General features: G+C 38.0%; 1 protein-coding gene across 1 annotated transcript in view; it reads left to right on the top strand.

The window, feature by feature from the left end:
- Positions 1-16,012, top strand: part of LOC122738331 (deleted in malignant brain tumors 1 protein-like) — a 34,522-nt gene extending 18,510 nt beyond the window's left edge. The window contains exons 6-10 of the mRNA XM_043980379.1: positions 3,357-3,574; positions 5,689-5,861; positions 8,297-8,685; positions 10,929-11,200; positions 15,903-16,012. Of these exons, the coding sequence (XP_043836314.1) occupies positions 3,357-3,574; positions 5,689-5,861; positions 8,297-8,685; positions 10,929-11,200; positions 15,903-15,997 (1,147 nt within the window). The 3' untranslated portion in view covers positions 15,998-16,012. The remainder of the gene's footprint in view (positions 1-3,356; positions 3,575-5,688; positions 5,862-8,296; positions 8,686-10,928; positions 11,201-15,902) is intronic.
- Positions 16,013-19,062: the final 3,050 nt, after the last annotated feature.

Below are 19,062 nucleotides of genomic sequence, written 5' to 3'. Positions count from 1 at the left end.
CAGATTTTAGTTTCCTTTTGCCATATGGAATTATATCCCTCAGTAAAACTGTGAAGCCAGCAGAATTGCTCTTGGCACCCCAAAATTCCCTTTATGTATACTTTCCCCAGTTCATCAATTAGCAGAATGTTAGAGATGGAAAGAAACCTTAGAGGTTATCTAACCCAAGTTCATTTGAGAGGCAGCATGGAACAGTGCTAGGTTCGGAGCCAGAGCACTTTGTTCAAATTCTGCTGTCTATAACATATAACCTGAATGACCTCAGACCTCTGGGTCTTGGATTCCTCATTTTTTTGTGGGGCAATGAGGGTTAAGTGACTTGCCCAGGGTCACACAGCTAGTGTCAAGTTTCTGAGGCCAGATTTGAACTCAGGTCCTCTTGAATTCAGGACTGCTGCTTTATCCACTGTGCCACCTAGCTGCCCCCAAAAGATTCCTCAGTTTTGAAAAGGAATGGGGGGGGAGCAGCTCCATGGCACAGTGGATAAAGCACCTGCCCTGAATTCAGGAGTACCTGAGTTCAAATTTAGCCTCAGACACTTGACACTTACTAGCTGTGTGACCCTGGGTAAGTCACTTAAACCTCATTTTCCCGCAAAACCAAAACACAAACAAAAGTAATTGGGCCAAGTGACCTCATAAGTCCCTTTTAGCCTTAAATGTACAGTCCTATGATTTTTATTGCACAGAAGTACTTGCCCAAGGTCATGCAACCAGTTAATGGAGGACTGGGATTAGAAAGCAGAGCTGAATACTCCCAGCCTGGTGCTGCCTTCTATGCCAGTCTCTCAGGATGTTGCAGCAAAATAATAATCATAATACAATTTAATTTATTGTATGATGACAACAAAAACAACAACAATAATAATGCATTTATAAGTCAGGTCATAAAAAACTTTATTTGATAACACAGATACAGTTAGCTGTAGGAAGATTTTTTTTTTTTGCAGGGCAATGAGGGTTAAGCGACTTGCCCAGGGTCACACAGCTAGTAAGTCTCAAGTGTCTGAGGCAAGATTTGAACTCAGGTCCTCCTGAATGCAGGGCCGGTGCTTTGTCCACTGTGCCACCTAGCTGCCCCAGAAGATTTGTTACAGAATGGAAGCTACTCCCACCCCTTACCCCTACCAATCTCAAATAAATCTTTTTAACTCCAAAAAAGTAAGAGCTTCTATTTATATTATCCTTGCTTGTGAGCTCATCTGCATTTCAACCTTGCTACAAAACTTTATCATTGTTTAGCCTACAAGCCTGTCAATATATCAACCTGGTAGCACAGACTTAGATGAAGAAGGTGTGAGGGAACAAGGGCAAAGAAAAGATTGTGACTCATCACTCTGAGAAGACTAGTAGCCAGTGTTGAAGATGGAGTTACTCATATCTAAAGAGAGAAGAAAACTGAACCCCAGTGATCTCTTGTATTTTCTTCTAACAAGGCAATGTTAGTCTTCAAGGGAGGGATCTCTAATGGTGGAATATTTTAGACACCATTGTGCCTGGGGGTGGAGGTGTTACATTAATATGCTGTCTCCAGGGTGCCGATCATAATCACCCCAGTTGGGAATGACCTTCCCTTTGTATTTCAAATACTTCTTTGGATTTTAACACTCTAATTGCATATAGTAAGTAATGATGTATATATTACAGCTATCGTTTTGGTATAATCCTCCTAATAGACTATGAAGTAGAGTTTTTGATATATTGGCTAGTTTTGCCATACTTTTTTCCCCTTTCTCCTTTTTATTCCTTTATTACAAGGGACAGATTTCTAGAAGGGGGTGGGAGAATGATACAGTGAAAAATGTAAGTGATGATAAAACAAAAGACATTGATAAAAATTTACTTTGGAAACAAATAATCAGATAACTTCAATATAGACTACAGGCAAAGCAAGGGAACCCTCTTTTCTAATAGTCTTTTCCCAGAGAACAAGATCAATATAATTTTATGTTAGTTAATACCCTACTATCTTGCTCTGAATCATGCTCTTATTCCGTCAAACCTGTGCTGCTATTTAAACTGCAAAACCCTTCAGAAGAGCAGAGATGAATGATGAGGTCCTGCTTTCTCTGAGCTCAATACTCCTGTGGTCTTGATTCTTCTACTCCATCTCCTCCAGGACCTCAAAGTTCCTAGGAATCTCGCTCAACATTCCAAAACCAAGCCCTGGATAATTCTCTCTAAGGAGAGGGCTGAACTCCCAGCTGCTGAACATTTCTGAAGAAAGTTGGATGGGCCTGTCAGGGAACATTCTAAACTGGAGCCCTTGCCTTTGTAAGAATTATTATGGCCTTGGTTTTTGAACATTGAGTGATATTTTTTAAATGGCAAATCATTTTTGTTAAGGGCTTGACACCAAAGAACATAAATCTTTCTCTTGGGCAGAGATTTTCAGTGTAGACTCCTGGGGATTCCACTGAAAAGTCTTTTCAGGGGAACCATGAGATCAAAACTACTTTCATGGTAATACCAAGATATTTCAATTTCTAATATTGAAAACGTGCAGAGATATAACCCACTAAACAAAACCTTTTGGAGTCTTCAATAAGTTCTGATTTTATAAAGGAGTTCTGATACCAAAGAGTTTAATAACGATTGCTCTAGAGAATAGAAGAAAATCTCCTACTTCTTCATCATAATGACCAGGGCTATGGGGATGTCTATAATGTAGTAGAAAGTTTATGAATTTGGGACCTTCGATTCAAGTCTTCAGTTTGAATCCTGGTTTTATCATTTATTAGTTACGTGACCTTGGGAAAGTCACTTGACTTCTCTGAGACTAAAGTTGTTCATCTATAAAATGGAGATGAGAATACCCGTCTCTGCTTACCTTGAAGGGGTGCTGTTGAGGGCTACATGAAAAATTATGTGAAAGACTTTTTTTTGGTCTTTTTTTTCTGGGGCAATGGGGGTTAAGTGACTTGCCCAGGGTCACACAGCTAGTGTCAAGTGTCTGAGGCCGGACTTGAACTCAGGTCCTCCTGAATCCAGGGCTGTGCTTTAACTACTGTGCTACCTAGCTGCCCCGAAAGACTTTTTAAAATGAAAGGATCACATTTATAATTATCAGACGTTGTTATGAAAAAAAAAACAGTGACAGATCCAAAGGTATTTAGTATGATATACTAGGTAATTTAAACACCCCCCCGCCCTGACCTGATAAGGTTTAGCCTAGAACTCAGAACTCCTGAACTCAAGCAACCCACCAACCTTAGCCTCCCCAAGTAGCAGGGATTATGAACATGTATCACCATGCTCAAAAACATCATTTCTCTTGAAAAAGTTGGCCACTGATGTATGAATGTCCCAAATGCCTGAGTGATGATATAACCTATATTTTAATTTCAACTTCACAGGGATGAACACTCCCTTAGCTGTTCCTCGAGCCACGTTGACATCTTTGATGGATCCCAGAGCTCATCTGATCTTCTGGGGCGTTTCTGTGATACTTCCAATGAGACATTTTTGTCTCCTTCCAACAAGATGAAAGTACAATTTTCTAGTGACTCATTTGTCACCAAATCTGGATTCCAGGCTTCTTATTTTGCTCTTCCACGGGATAATAATGACACAGGCAAGGGAAAAAAAGATGTTTCTATCTCCCCACCCCTACTCATTTCCTGCCCCACCAAGCTCAGGTTGCCTAAGTGCTGGGGGGAAAAACAAAAAATCAAAACAAAACCACCTCATTTATAATTCATCTTCATATCTAGCCTTACTATCTTTGTTTAGAGGAATGTTCACCAATCTGAGGCTCAGTCCAAATTCTTGACATTGCATGTCTTCATTTTTCTTGGCTTAGAAGATTTGGTTGGTAGATGAGGAAGGAAGCAGAAGAGGGAAAAATGTAAGTGGCCAACTTCAGGGAAGCAATACTCAATTGGACTAACAGCAAAGCAGTTTATGTTTATACAAAACTTTAAAGTTGCTAAGTTCTTTATGTATATTATTTCATTTAATCCATACAACAATCCCGTGAGATAGGCAGCATAAGTGTTAGCATCTTTTTTTTTTTTTTTTTACAAAATAATTAATTGTGGCTGAAGAGGCAAAGTGATTTACTGAAGGTCACAAGCCAATAAATAGTAATCACATAGTTGAAACTCAGGTTGAAACCCTGACACAATACTCAATGTTCTTTCCACTATGCCACACTGCCTCAGAATGAGTCCTGTAGTCTACATAAACATATTCATGTTATGTAGGCAAAATGGCTGATTGTTGGGCTTAGAGTCAGGAACATCGGGGTTAAAATCTTGATTCTGACACTTCTTAGCTGTTTTACTCTAAGTCATTCTTCTAATCTTTGTGTGCTTTATAGATGTTAGCAATTTCCTAGAATTTATCTATTGAGGTATTTATAGGTTTCTATCTGAAACAGGGTAAGGTGCTTCTCTATCTGGAATTATATACACCATTGAAATCACAGGTACTTCATGAATTCATGTTATAAATACATTTGTGGCCCTTGTTAATTCTTTCATAAACCTAGATGAGGACTTCGAATGTAGACTAAGAGCATGTGGCAAGATTGAACAGGGAATGAGCACTTCACAACTGAGAAGCCCTACTATTTTCTTGGTGTTGTACCAGCAAAGTCGTTGCAGTCATCTGTTCCTGATTCCTCCTCACAATGGATCTCTGAGCTATGTGACTATTGTTGGCTTTTTAGACAAGACCCAGATTTATAAAGTATTTGGTGTGATTTAGCAACTCGGCCAGGACTGTAAGCCTGCAGCCCAAATTTCTGTTCTGTTGCTTAATCCAAAGGAGCCATTCCTTTCCTCTGTAGAAATTCCCTTTTCCAACTTAGCACCTTTGACAGATCTGGAAGTAATGTTTGTTTTTCTCATCAGGGACAGAGTTTTCACTCTTGCCTGAAAGAGAAAATTTGCCTATCACTCAGGTCCAGTCTTCCTGATCCTAAGTAATGACTTGAGAAAATCTAAGCCACCCATAACTTACTAAAGCTGGCCCCCAAACCAGCATTCCCAGCAGATATCAGGTAACCTCTGTATTTGGTTTGATCACACCTGGTTGTGGATTTGTTTTTCTTATATTTCTTTAACAATGTATACTTTTCAAAGATTGTCCAAATACGTAGGAGCACAGATTTAAGAGCTACATGGGATCTTAAGGTCAATGAGTCTGATCTCACTTCATAAATGAGGAAACTGAGTCAAAGAGAGGTTAAATGACTTATTCAGGGTCACACAACTAGTTGAGTATCTGAATCACAATTTGAACCCAGATCTTCCATGACTCCAAGTCCAGTGCTGTATCCACTACCCCACGCTTCCTCTAGTAGAACTCAGAGGTCATCTATTCCAAGCTCCTCATTTGACAGAAGAGGAAAGGAAAACCGAGGGAGGTCACATAGCTTTTCAAAGGTCATATGAGTAGTAATTAGAAAAGCTGAGGTTCAATTTTTTTCTTCTGAACCCAAATCCAGAACTCTATCCACTGTACTATGTTCCATCTTGTAATAATCTTACATGGCTCCAACTAATCCTCACAAAGATGCTATAAGTTAGATGCCTGTTACTGACCATACTTGACAAATGTACTCACTGAAGCTCAAAAATGTTAAATGATTTGGCAAAAACCTCATAGGTAGCAAGTAACAGAGCTTAAACGAGAACTCAGGGTTCTTGTATAACAATATGATTTTTCTCCTTTCTCCACTAGCACTGTCATGCACAGAAGATCAAATGTATGTAGCAGTCAGTGAGCAATATCTGCAATCACTGGGTTACAGTGCTGAGAACATTTCTTTACACAACTCATCCTGTGAGCCTGAAGTCATCACAAACTACATAATATTCAGCATCCCCTTTAATGGTTGTGGAACTGTCATACAGGTAAGAAATCATGAACCTCAAGTACAATCAAGCCTTAGAATCTAGAATTAGAGATCATCAGAAGTCATAGGGACTCCCGAGAACATTGAGTCCTACTTCATCACACGTGGAATCATTAAACTGAGACAGAGTGAGGTAAATAACAAATAATAGCTCACATTTATGAAGTATTAGAGGATTTACAAAACTCTTTTTGCACAACAATCCTGTTAGGAAAGTAATACAGGTATTATCCATTTAACAGAGGTGAACTCTAAGACTTGGAACAATTAATCAATTTGCCCAGGAACACATAACTAGTAAACATCAAAACCAAGATGCAATCTCAGGTCTTCTAATTCTGATTTCAATGTTCTTTCCACTATACCCCATCTTGCCAAAGGTCACAGGGCTAATATATGATGGAGTTGGGTCAAGAACCTAGTTTTCCCAATTCCATATTCAATGTTGTTTCCAATACACCACCATTCCTCTCTTCTCAGCTTCCCTCTATGAGGATTATACATCAGACTAACTCATAAGAGCTTCTTTACACTCTTACCACTGCTATGTCTTTGAATATTTCCCCCCAAAAATGCAAAAATGAAAACTAATTTAAACAGCTTCAGAAAAATATGATTGGGAAGTGAAATTCAGTTGCAATAAATGTAAATATATGACATGTATCTCTGTGTGTGTATATGGGTATATATGTATGTGTGTGTGTGTGTGTGTGTGTGTGTGTGTGTGTGTGATATTTACAACAGGCATACACAGTGGCTTTCATGCAAGCCAACTTTTCATCCCTGTCCACCCACTTTCTGTTGGTTTGATAAAGAACCATAACACGGCCTATGGCTTCTAACAATACACAGAAAGCAACCAACTCGTAGATAAGAACTCCATCCTCTTACATACACAGAAGACACAATACCCTGTTCTGATTCAGCAACAGCTTCCTCAAACACAGAGTAATATACACAGGATCATGACACTGAGGATAGGGTATCAGATCAATGGACACTATCAAGGTATATTTTCTTAGGGCACTAAAACAACTTATTCTTCCATAAAAAGGTCTAGAGTTATAAACTCACAGAACAACCTTTAAAGTATCAAGGACAAGTCCAGCAAAATAATCAGTAAAGGTAGTCTGGGCCTCCCTTTGTTCTCTCTCTTCCAAAAAGGTGAGTCTGCCTTTCCACCCTTGCAGTTTTCAGTATGTCTGCCATATAGGCTTTAACTATGGTGAACTTGCATGTTTCAACGTGCAACATACATAGCACAATATCTTGCACATAGTAGGCACTTAATAAATGTTTATTGATTGATTGATATGAATTAACATAATGAGGGTCCTTATCATTGGCCACTGACAGAGTCAGCACCTTGGACAGCAGGAAGTTCTTCAGCTGCTGAAAAAGATTCTTATTATATTCGTGCTGCCATTTTTCATTTGTCACAGGATCTTAAAGAAGACTACATGCTGTAAAATTGAGTAATGTTGTTGCTCTAAAGATTAATAATCATACCTACAACATAAATGGCTAAAGCTTAAAAGTATACAAAGATGTCTGGAAGAACTGGTATCTATGAGCTGTGACTTTATAGCAATGAGGGTGATTTTTATGAATGGGTCATAGAAATACTCTCTCACTATGTAGTTTCACCTTGTGCATTCTTAAATCATATACAAGTGATGTTATAGATAGTACTACACTCTTACTTAGCATGAAAAATGGAAAACAAATTATATATCACCTCTCAAGCTAGATTTTTTCTTTTCTGAATATTTTTCTTTAAAATCACTATACCTAAATATAAACATATACAAGAAAATTGAGTGAAGGAAAACAATCTTTTCTTGCTTTGTTACCTTTTCAAGGCAACTTGCAGCAAAGCTCAGACTTTGAAGGCCAGACGCTGGCCTATGAGAGTCAGCGAAACTACTCCCAGACTTGAAGGGTAGAAGCAGTAGGAAAGAAGAGGAACTAGAAAGGGGAAGAGACAAAAGGAGATAAAGGATAAGTTCTCTTTGTCACAAATAGCCCAGTTCAAGGCAATAGTGTGCTGTGACAGTCACTGAAGAGGCTGGAGTTGACTGAAGGAGTTTAAAGTTAAAAGTTGGGATCTTGAATTTGCTAGAGTTGGGGTCAGCTAGGTGGCACAGTGGATAAAGCACCAGCCCTGGATTCAGGAGGACCTGAGTTCAAATCTGGCCTCAGACACTTGACACTTACTAGCTGTGTGACCCTGGACAAGTCACTTAACCCCATTGCCCCACAAAAAAAAAGCTTTCCCAAAAAAGAGATAAATAGGAATTTGCCAGGGTGAGTAATTAGATGTTTTAAGAAGGGTCTGACTGTACATTGGATTGTTATAACCTCATGCTTTTAGCTATTTGATAGAAAATAGTTTTTAAAACCTTACTTTATTTTTGTCTTTGGTTTGGTAAGGAAAAAGATGACACCATCATCTACTCCAATTTGATTTCCACGAACCAATTCAACAGAGTCATTTCCAGGCTAAAGAACTTCCACTTACATGTCTCCTGCAGAATGAATAAGCATATCACGGTAGAAGTCAAATACTTGACAGATGACGCCATTGATATTGTCAGACATCAATATGGCCATTATCGCCTGAAGGTCTCATTTTATGAATCGCCATTATTTGAACATCCAGTGATTGAATCCCCGTACTATGTACAACTCAACCAGGATGTTTTCTTTCAACTCATGCTGAGCCACTTTGACCCAAATCTGGCACTTTCTGTAGATACTTGTGTGGCCTCTCCCTATGCTGATGATTTTAAAACTGTGACCTATGATTTAATTCGACATGGGTAAGATCTCTGCATAGCAGCTATTTTTTTTAAAAATGTTAATTTGCTATGGATTATGATCAGTAGAAGCTAAGAATTAATCAAGGGGAATTCTATTTGTCTGCTTTCTCCATACACTGAAACCAATTTGAAAAAGAAAATGAATGAAGTTAGTCAACCTGATTTTTGTAAAAATCACTTACTTAGTAACTGCAGTAATGGTATCAGCTCACTCTTAGATGGTATGTCCCATTTTACCAAGTATTTTCCTTGTAAGAAAATTGTGAAATAGGTAGTACAAATATTTCCCCTATTTTACAGATAAGGAAATTGAGGCTTTGAGAAGCGAAGTAATATGCCTAAGGTCATATGGGCAGTAAGTGGCTAAATGAAGACTAGAATACAAACTTTTTTACTCCAAGTCAGGGCTCAATCCATTATTCCACATTGCCTTTTAGTTATGAACTGAGTACTTACTTAATAAATCCATTCAATTGAAATTCAAATAATCTGAATTCAATCTTTATTAGCAAAAAGAGGAGAGTGAGCACTAATATAACTATTTGATACACATATAAAATTTTAATTTAATTAAAATTAAGACTAGCTTTCACCAGAATTAATATTTCTCCAGCAGCAATGGGAAACCTTTAAAGGTTTTCAATAGTGACCCAATGGAAGAAACGTAAATCTGGTAGTGACATGCTGTGAAAATTTGAAGAAAAAAGATTGGAATCAGGATGATCATCTAGAAAACTGGTAGTATACTAATCCAGGCATAAAGTAATGAGGACCTAGAACAACAAGGTGGTGGCTGTGGAAATGAAGAGAAGTGAATGAGGGAGAAAAGCATTAAAAAAAGAATTGCTAGGACATGGAGATTGATTGGGTCCAGAGAGATTGAAAGAAAACATATCATCTTCCTTTTTATTGATATTTTATTGAGTATCTACTGTGGTCTTTGCACAAATGTTTGTTTCCTGTGGAGGATTCAAATAAGTATAAGGCATGATCTCTGACCTTTGGGGAAATATTATCTTCCTGTAAGGGAGAGAAGTTGTAAAAAAGAGAAAAAAATAAACAATTCAGAGAAATATACACTGACTGAAGTTCTTAATACATGTCATAGGAGTTCAGATGAGAAATAGATCACTGTAGCTTGAGGCATAGTTCCACGTAGTAGGTGGAATTTTATATGAATCTTAAAGTATGAGTAGGGCTTAAATAAGTAGGAGATAGTCAGTAGGAAAAGAATGAGAGAAGACAGAGAGATAGCAATATGCATGACCTTTCCAGGTAAAACTGGATAGATCATTTTTGGAGTGGAGAATATATGTAGGAGACTAATGAAGTATAAATATAACAGGATGGATTGGAGTCAGATTGTGGAAGACCTTGTATTCGAGGTGAAAAGGTTTAGATTCTATTCAGTTGCAAAAAAAACATATTAAAGTTTTTTTGAGACATGAAGAAAGATATGTTCCAGAAAGATGACTGCAGCGGTGCCATAGTATGTATTAGGAGGGGCAGAGATCAGTTAGGAAGTAGTTATAATAGTCCAAGAGTAAAATGATGAAGAATACATTAATTAAGATGGTGATAAAGGTAATGGAATGGAAGAGATAAAGGACTGATATAACTCAGTGACAAATTCAATGTGAGTCATGAAGGAGAAGGCAGCAGATGATTCCAAGGTTTTCAGCTTGAGCATCTGAAAAAATGGTGACATCACAAACCAAAACAAAATTCTCATGGAGGAGGTGAGTTGCAGTGAAAGATGAGTTTATATTTATACATGTTGAGTTTGAGGTTATGGCAGGATTTCCACCTTGAAACATACAGGAGGCAGTTAGAAATGTGAGACAGGGTCTCAGAAATGAGGTCAGTTAAAGATAGTCATAGGAGTCCTCCACAGAGATACAGTTCTTGAAAGCATGAGGATGGATGAATAGAGAGGCAGATAGGGAAGCAAATAGAGGGAGAAGAAAAATAACTACAAGGTTTCAGGTATGGATGACTAGAAGCTTAGTGGCCCCATTTACAGGTTGGGATTGGGATCTGGCGTGGAATATTTCCCAACAATTATTTGCATTCATCTTCCTTTGTGTCTCCCGTAGTCAAGATTTATGCCTCTTGTTACCGATGCAGACTTCGTCCTGTTAAATATCAAGTTACACTGTACTCCAAACAGTTGCATCTCAGATTTCCCCTTATTTCATCCCAACAGAAGAGATGTCTCATTTCATGTTAATTTTATTTTCCAGATGTGTGAGAGACCCCACCTACACTGCTTACTCTTCTCCAAACCCAAATGTTGTCAAATTTAAGTTTAATGCCTTCAAGTTTCTTAAACAGCATGATGCTGTTTATCTGAAGTGCCAAATGTCCATATGCAGAGCAGATGATCCCCCCTCTCAGTGCCTACAAGGCTGTACACTCAGATCTAAGCGAGAAACACACCCTGAGTGGGACAACTTGGATGTTGTGGTGGGACCAGTTCGTCTCCGGAGGGAAACATCTCTGGAAAAAAGATCTGGTAACTGGAACTCATCTGTCTGTGTGTAAACTCTTCATAACCCAGACCTTTCCTACATTTCTGGTCTTTTGAACATTCATCCCCTCCACACACTGTATATTCCAGAGGCACTGGCTTCCTGGCTGTCCTCCCCACCTGAATCCCTCCATCTTCTGAATCCCTAATGTTTCATTAGCTGCCTCCATGTCTGGCGTGCTCTACCCCTCACATTTGCCTCTTGGTTTCTCTGGCTTCCAACAAGCTTCATCTCAAGTCTTATCTTCTACAAGAGACTTTTCCTGGTCGTCTCAACTGCTAGTGCCTTCTCTTTTCATATTACCTTCTATCTACTCTGTATCTATCAGTCTATCTATCAGTCTATCTATCTATCTATCTATCTATCTATCTATCTATCTATCTATCTATCTATCTATCTGTCTGTGTCTATCATTTATCTTTTCATCTATCATCCCTCTCCTTATAATGTATAAATATAGATTATATGGAATGTATATATCTAATTACTTTCATGCTGTCTCCTCCATTAGAATGTACTGTGATTGAGGACAAGGACTGTTTTTGCCTTTCTTTTTATCCCCATTAGCCTGGCACAGAGTAAGGGCTTAATAAGTGTTTGTTGACTGACTAACTAAATGTAAGCAAACTGCTTGCTTATTTCAATCATGAACCTTCAAAGGAAGTTTCAAACTATTTAACCAGGTATGTGCACCAAGACAAATAAGATTTATCTAATTTTAAGGTATTGTCTACAAGCCATAAAAACCCTAGATGAAAAGTGCAAGATGTTTTACCTTCATAATATCAACCATCTGAACAATTTGAAATAACCATATAGTTGGCTTGTATTGAGTGGACATAAAACTCCACACAGGGCTACCATTGTCTTTATTTTTAAATTCCATATTTAAGTACATATAGACTTACCTACATTAGCTGGAATGTGGTATGGTATGGTGGATACAACTTTGGACCTGGAGGGATCAAATCTTGCCTTAGATATTTACTAGCTATGTCACTCTGGGCAAGTAACAAGTCCTCTGAACTTCAATTTCATAATTTATAAATTGAAAATGATAATACCACTCTCTCCCCAGACCAGGTTGATGCAATGATCATCTGAGATGAAGTATGTAAAGTGTTTTTTAGATTTTAAAGGTTTGTTTAAATATTAACTATTATTATTTGTAGGGCAGCTAGGCAGTGTGGTGGATAGAGTGCTGGGCCTGGAGTCAGGAAGGCTCATCTTCCTGAGTTCAAATCTGGCCTCAGACACTTAACTAGCTGTGTGACACTGGGCAAGTCACCTAATCCTGTTTGCCCAAGTTTCCTCATTTATAAAATGAGAAGAAAATGGCAAACCACTCCAGTATCTTTGCTAAGAAAACCCTAAATGGGGTCACAAAGAGTTGGAAATGCCCACAAAAATTATTATTTGTATGAAGTCTGGAAAACTGTACTCATCCTTGTTACATTTTGTAGTAATTGTATAATTACTGTAACAAATGCATATAGCTGGGGGGGGGGAAACAAATTCAATTCATCTGATTTTTTAAAAGTGAGCCCCAAACACTAGGTCTACATTCCACTGAAAGTCTCAATAAATTATTATCTCTATGTAAGATACATTAAACCATCATTCCAGATATTCCATGGGTTTTTGATTAGGATTACATATACTGGAGATGGAAAACGAATTTATGATATTCCCAATGTTGATTTAATGTCACTATTGCTATCAATAACGGTGATATCACTTTAGTGAGTTATTTCATCTCCAAATCATTGAAGATCTCTAGCTATCACTTTTCTCAGTGGTAAAATTGGAATGTTTATCATGCCTATCTCCACCATTTCAGGAAAACCCTATCCTCTTAGGAAAGCCAGCTTCCCTTTACTTCCTACTCTCTATCTCCTTGACAGCCTTACCAACCACTATATCACAGAAGGCATACCCTTTCCTGTCCCATACCCTTTAGTTCTGGAACCATAATCAAACAACTCTGCCACCTTTCCTGGGTTAAGTATATTAACCTGATCTACTATGGACCCTATTATCATTGCTGTACCATTCCTTACCAAAATGTCCCCTTTGGCTATCACTCTCCTTTATGTGTTGTCTTCCTCTATTAGGATGTAAGTTCCTCTTTGAATAACATAACTATGCTCAACAATACAATGATCTAAGACAATCTCAAAGGACTATTGATGAAACATACTATCCACCGCTGAAGAAAGAACTGATATAGATTGAACACAGACTGAAGAATGCTATTTTTCACTTTCATTTTTTTCTTTTATTCAAGTTTTCTTGTAAAAAAATAATAATATGGTAATGTTTTACATAATCACAAAAAAGGATGTAAGTTCCTTCAACGTAGGGACTGTCTTTGTTATATTTGTATCCCCAGAGCTTAACACAATGCTTGGCATATGAATTTTTATTTATTAATTCATTTTTTCCATATTTTAAGTTATTTCTATAGTATGGAAGAAACTAGGAATAGACCAACAACTCACACTATATATCAAGATAAGGTCAAAATACGTACACATTTTAAACATAAAAGCAGATACCATAAGCAAATTAGGAGTGCAAGTAATAACTTACCTGTCAGATCTATGGAGAAGGGAAGAATTTATGACCAAAGAAGAGATATAGAACATTATAAAATGCAAAATGAATCATTTTTATTTCACTAAATTAAGAAGTTTTTGCATAAAACCAATGCAACCAAGATTAGAAGGAAAGCAGAAATTTGAGAAACAATTTTTACAGCCAGTGTTCCTGATGAAAGTCCAATTTCTCAAATACATAGAGGATTGAGTCAAATTTTAAGAATACAAGTCGGGGCAGCTAGGTGGCGCAGTGGATAGAGCACCGGCCCTGGAGTCAGGAGTACCTGGGTTCAGGTCCGGCCTCAGACCTTAACACTTACTAGCTGTGTGACCCTGGGCAAGTCACTTGACCCCAATTGCCTCACTAAAAAAAAAAAAAAAGAATACAAGTCATTCCCCACTTTATAAATGGTCAAAGGATATGAACAGGCAGTTTTCAGATGAAAAATTTGAAGCTATCCATAGTCATATAAAAATGCTTTAAATCACTATTGATTAGAGAAATGTAAATCAAAACAACTCTGAGATATCACCTCACACCTATCAGATTGGCTAATATGACAGAAAAAGAAAATTATAAATGTTGGAGAAGGCATGGGGAAATTGGAACACATGCATTATTTGTGGAGTTGTGAACTGATCCAACCATTCTGGAAAGCAATTTGGAACTACGCCCAAAGGGCTATAAAACTGTGCCTCCCCTTTGATTCAGCAGTACCCCTACTAGGTCTGTATCCCAAAGAGGTCATAAAAAGGGAAAATACACATGTACACATTTTTACAGCAGTTCTCTTTGTGGGAGCAAAGAATTAGAAATTGGGGGAATGCCAATCAACTAGGAAATGACTGAACAAGTTGTGGTATATGAATGTAATGGAATACTATCGTGCTATAAGAAGTGATGAACAGGGGGCAGCTGGGTGGTGCAGTGAATAAAGCACTAGCCCTGGATTCAGGAGGACCTAAGTTCAAATCCAGCCTCATACACTTGACACTAGCTGTATGAACCTGGGCAAGTCACTTAACCCTCATTGCCCCACAAAATAAATAAACAAATAAATGAATTAATAGATAGATAAGTAAATTTTTAAAAAGAAATGATGAGCAGATGGATTTCAGAAAAACCTAGGAAGACTTATATGAACTATTACTGAGGGAAGTGAGCAGAAACAGGAGAACATTGTATACAGTAAGAGCAACATTGTGCAATGATCAAGTATGATAGACTTCTCTCTTCTCAGCAATGCAATGATCCAAGATAATTCCAAAAGATTCATGACAGAAAATGCTCTTCACATCCAGGAAAAGAATTATGGATTCGGAATGGAGATCAAAGCATACTATTTTCACTTTTTTTCCCTTTGTCATGGTTTTTCTCTTTTGTTCTGATTCTTTTTTTCACAACATGATAAATGTGGAAATATATTTAACTTGATTGGTCTATATAACCTATATCAAATTGCTGCTGTCTTAGGAAGTGGGAAGGGAAGGGAGGGAAGGAGAAAAATGTGGAACTCAAAATCTGACAAAAATGAATGTTGAAAACTAAATTTACATGTAATTGTAAAAAAACATGAAATACTATTAATATGAAAAATAATTAAAATGCCTTTCTCCGACACGCCCCAATAAAATAAAATGAAATAAAACAAAATATTTAAAGTCATTTCATCATAACCACCTTGAGAGATAGGCATGATAAACATTATTCTGATTATACCAATGAGAAAAGTGATAACTAGAGACCTTCAATGACTTGTCTTGAAATGGGCAAGTCATTAACTTTAATTCAAGCCCAGGTCTTCCAACTCCAAATCCAATGTTATTTCTGTTTTCACATCAGGCCTTATTGATTTCATGGAACAACAACAAAAAGCAATCGAAAGAATGGCACAAAAAGCAACGATTTAAAATCACAAGATCTGGTTTCAAATCCCAGCTCCCTGGGCATGTATCTAAGCCTTGATATATAAAAAAAGTCCAGCAGGCAGAAAACAGTTATGCTACTAAATTTTCTGATTTCCCATCATGATATCAACTGCTGCTAATTCTCTAAAGTGAATGACATTTCTCTCTTGGTTTGCAGCTATAATCAGTGGATCCCCTCATGAAAATGGAATCAGATACAGTTTCCTTCTTGTGACCACAGTGATGCTGGGAATTAAAATGTGTTGCTTCTGAAAAAAAATCATTAAAAAGGAGCCAGGGTCAAAAATCAAGTAGAGCTGAGAGCAAGAACATCTTTGAAGCTGGAATTTGCTTCTGAACAAAGTTAGTTTCCAAAATTTGCACAGTCATGTAGAAGAGAGAGGAAATGGTCTATAATAGGTAAAGGTATCCACATAGAATGATTTTTGTGTGTCTTGAATAGTGACAATAAATTAATGTATTCCACATAACTGTTGAGTATTCTGGAATTGACTTTGGGTTGGATTTTTACCTTTGGAAAATTTGTTATCTTCCTCCTATTGTCTATAGGCTTTTTGCCCCCAGGGTCTTTCTCTGTACAGTGTTCCCTTTCATTGCACACTCTTCCCTTTTTATCTATTCTTCTAGCTGCTGCATCCCAAACTAGCTTCCCTGATGCAATTTCAGTACCTTTTGGCTGCAATTAATGCTGATTACTTATTGGCCTTTTCATCCAGGAGTTGGTACAGTGGATAGAATGTTACACCTGGACCCGAGTTTGAACTATTACTCTACCTTTTACTACTGGTACGGTACTGGACAAGTCATTTCACCTCCTTTGTTCTTACTTTGCTCATTAGAAATGAAATGCCAGGACTAGATGATGCCTAAGGTCCCTTCCAGGTCTAGATCAATGATCTTATGATTCCCTGAACTGCAAGCCCTGAAGAAGTGATCAGACTCTGAATGGCTTAAATCTTGGTGGTGATCAATGAGACAAATATGTGGATGATCAATTCAGCTGCATGGTTGTATGCTTAATGTGCTTCTGAAACCTTAGAATATTATTGTTGTAAGGGATCCTAGAAATTATCTATTCTGATACCTCCCCCTCCCCCCACTTTTTCAAAAAAGATGATAGGGGCAGCTAGGTGGTGCAGTGGATAAAGCACCAGTCCTGGATTCAGGAGGGCCTGAATTCAAATCCAGCCTCAGACACTTGACACTTACTAGCTGTATGACCCTGGGAAAGTCACTTAACCCTCATTTCCCTGCAAAAACAAACAAACAATAAGAAATGATAAATCTGCGGTTCAAAAATGTGGTGACCCAAAGTCAGATTTTTAGTTGGGCTTTCATTGTCTTAAGCCTATAAATGACTGCCTTATGATGGCCTGTTAATTCAAACAAAACATTGGCAGCCTGGAGAATTCCCAGGCATGAGAATGCATTTTGGGGGGACTGACAAAATGGAGTATGACCAAGTTGATACCCTTCTTTGTCAATTGATGATAAACTAATAGTTGTTAAAGCTTAGATGTGCATGCTACCACAGAAAGCAGGCTGGATTTGGAGTCAAATAAAGCATGTAATCAAATCCTGGTTCTGAAACTCACCGACTTGTGTGGCTTTGGGCAAACTACTCATGTGGGTCTCAGTTTCCTCATCTATAAAATGTCAAGGGGTTGGAATAGATCAGGTCTTCTTGAATTTTTTCCACTGGTGACTCCTTTGCACCTGAGAAATTTGTATACAACCCTGGGTATACAGGTATATAAAGCAGGTGTACATAACCTTTTACTGTTGTCAAATTTTTCATGATCCCCACATTTGGTTATGTGGCCCCATATTGGGTCATAATTGATGGTGAAAGAAGCTTTGGAATAGATAATCACAAAGATTCTTTTGCACATGTTAACTTGCTTAATAATTACCAGGGAAGATAGATTTTTAGATACTAAAAGATGAAAATTTTAATATCTGAAAACACAAAGGATTAGAAGGTCTTGGAGCAGGAATTCCCTTGTCTAATACAGATCACAACCTGTCTATGATTTATTAGACTGGCCATGGGAAGTAGCCTGAAATACAGAGAGGGTAGATGTGTCACTAGGGTCAAAGAGATCTTGTCAGAGGCAGATGTGAATCCATGTCTTCCTAAGAAAAGGAAGGAGTGGGCCCTGATTTGGGTTGCACCACATAATAGTTTCATGGTCTTGGGCAATTTATTTGAACTTTCTAGACATCAGTTTATATATCTGCAAAATAAAAGGTTTGGTACAGATTATTTTCTGTTCCATCATGTCATGAATCAAGTTATTTAAAATGATATAACTGTGTAGAAGGTTGGTGTCAGTGTGGGAGAGCCGAGGCAGAGTTCTGGCATCCTATTTATTATCCAACATCTCATTAATGTTCTGCTGCCCTGTCCAAGTTAAGTCTAGATCTTAGCACCCTAGGGCCATAGAATGTGAGAGCTGGAAGGCAGAGATCATTCAGTCAAGTCCCCCAGCTTTGTATGGAAGGATGCTAGTTCTTCCTCCCTCCCCTGGAGTAGGATGGAAACCACACAGTTTATCAGGGGCAGGGTGATGAGTAGAACTCAGCTCTTCTGATTCTTAGGTGAGTGCACTTTCTGTTATGTCACTTGAGACTGTGTGGTATGAAGAGGGAGAGGGGAGAGGGGATGCTGAATTGAAAGATAAAAGGCCTGGGTTCAAATCTCAACATTTCTCCAGACTAGCTACATGGCCTCAGACAAGTCACTTCAACTATCTAAGCTGAATTTCCCTCATTTAAAAAATGGGTGTTGGACCAGTTATGTCCACTGAATCTCCTGGTTCTAATTCCCACTATTTTTAACTACAAGATTTTTTATTGAATAGGGTGGCTTTAGCTACTAGGGAAGTGGCATACCAAATTCTTTGGTGAAGGGAAGGGCCGCACTGATTGTTAAGGTGGAATTTTTCGTCTCTAATGGAACTATGAACCCAAAGCTATTTTTTTTTTTTGCAGGGCAATGGGGGTTAAGTGACTTGCCCAGGGTCACACAGCTAGTAAGTTTCAAGTGTCTGATGCCAGATTTGAACTCAGGTCCTCCTGAATCTAGGGCCAGTGCTTTATCCACTGCGCCACCTAGCTGCCCCGAACCCAAAGCTATTTTAACATCAAAGCTGTAGATTAGAACTCTTAGTGAATGTGTTATGATGATTCTGAAGTCCCAAATAGGGAAGCCAGGATTCTTGCCAGAAGTGTGTGGAAGTAAGGAAAGAAACCAGAGACCAGCAGAAATAACAAACACCTTCAACACAGTGTTAAGCTGGGAAATATAGAGAGCT

This window comes from Dromiciops gliroides, chromosome 2, assembly GCF_019393635.1.
Source record: "Dromiciops gliroides isolate mDroGli1 chromosome 2, mDroGli1.pri, whole genome shotgun sequence".
NCBI lineage: Eukaryota > Metazoa > Chordata > Mammalia > Microbiotheria > Microbiotheriidae > Dromiciops > Dromiciops gliroides.
This window is presented reverse-complemented; position numbering and strand designations above follow the sequence as displayed.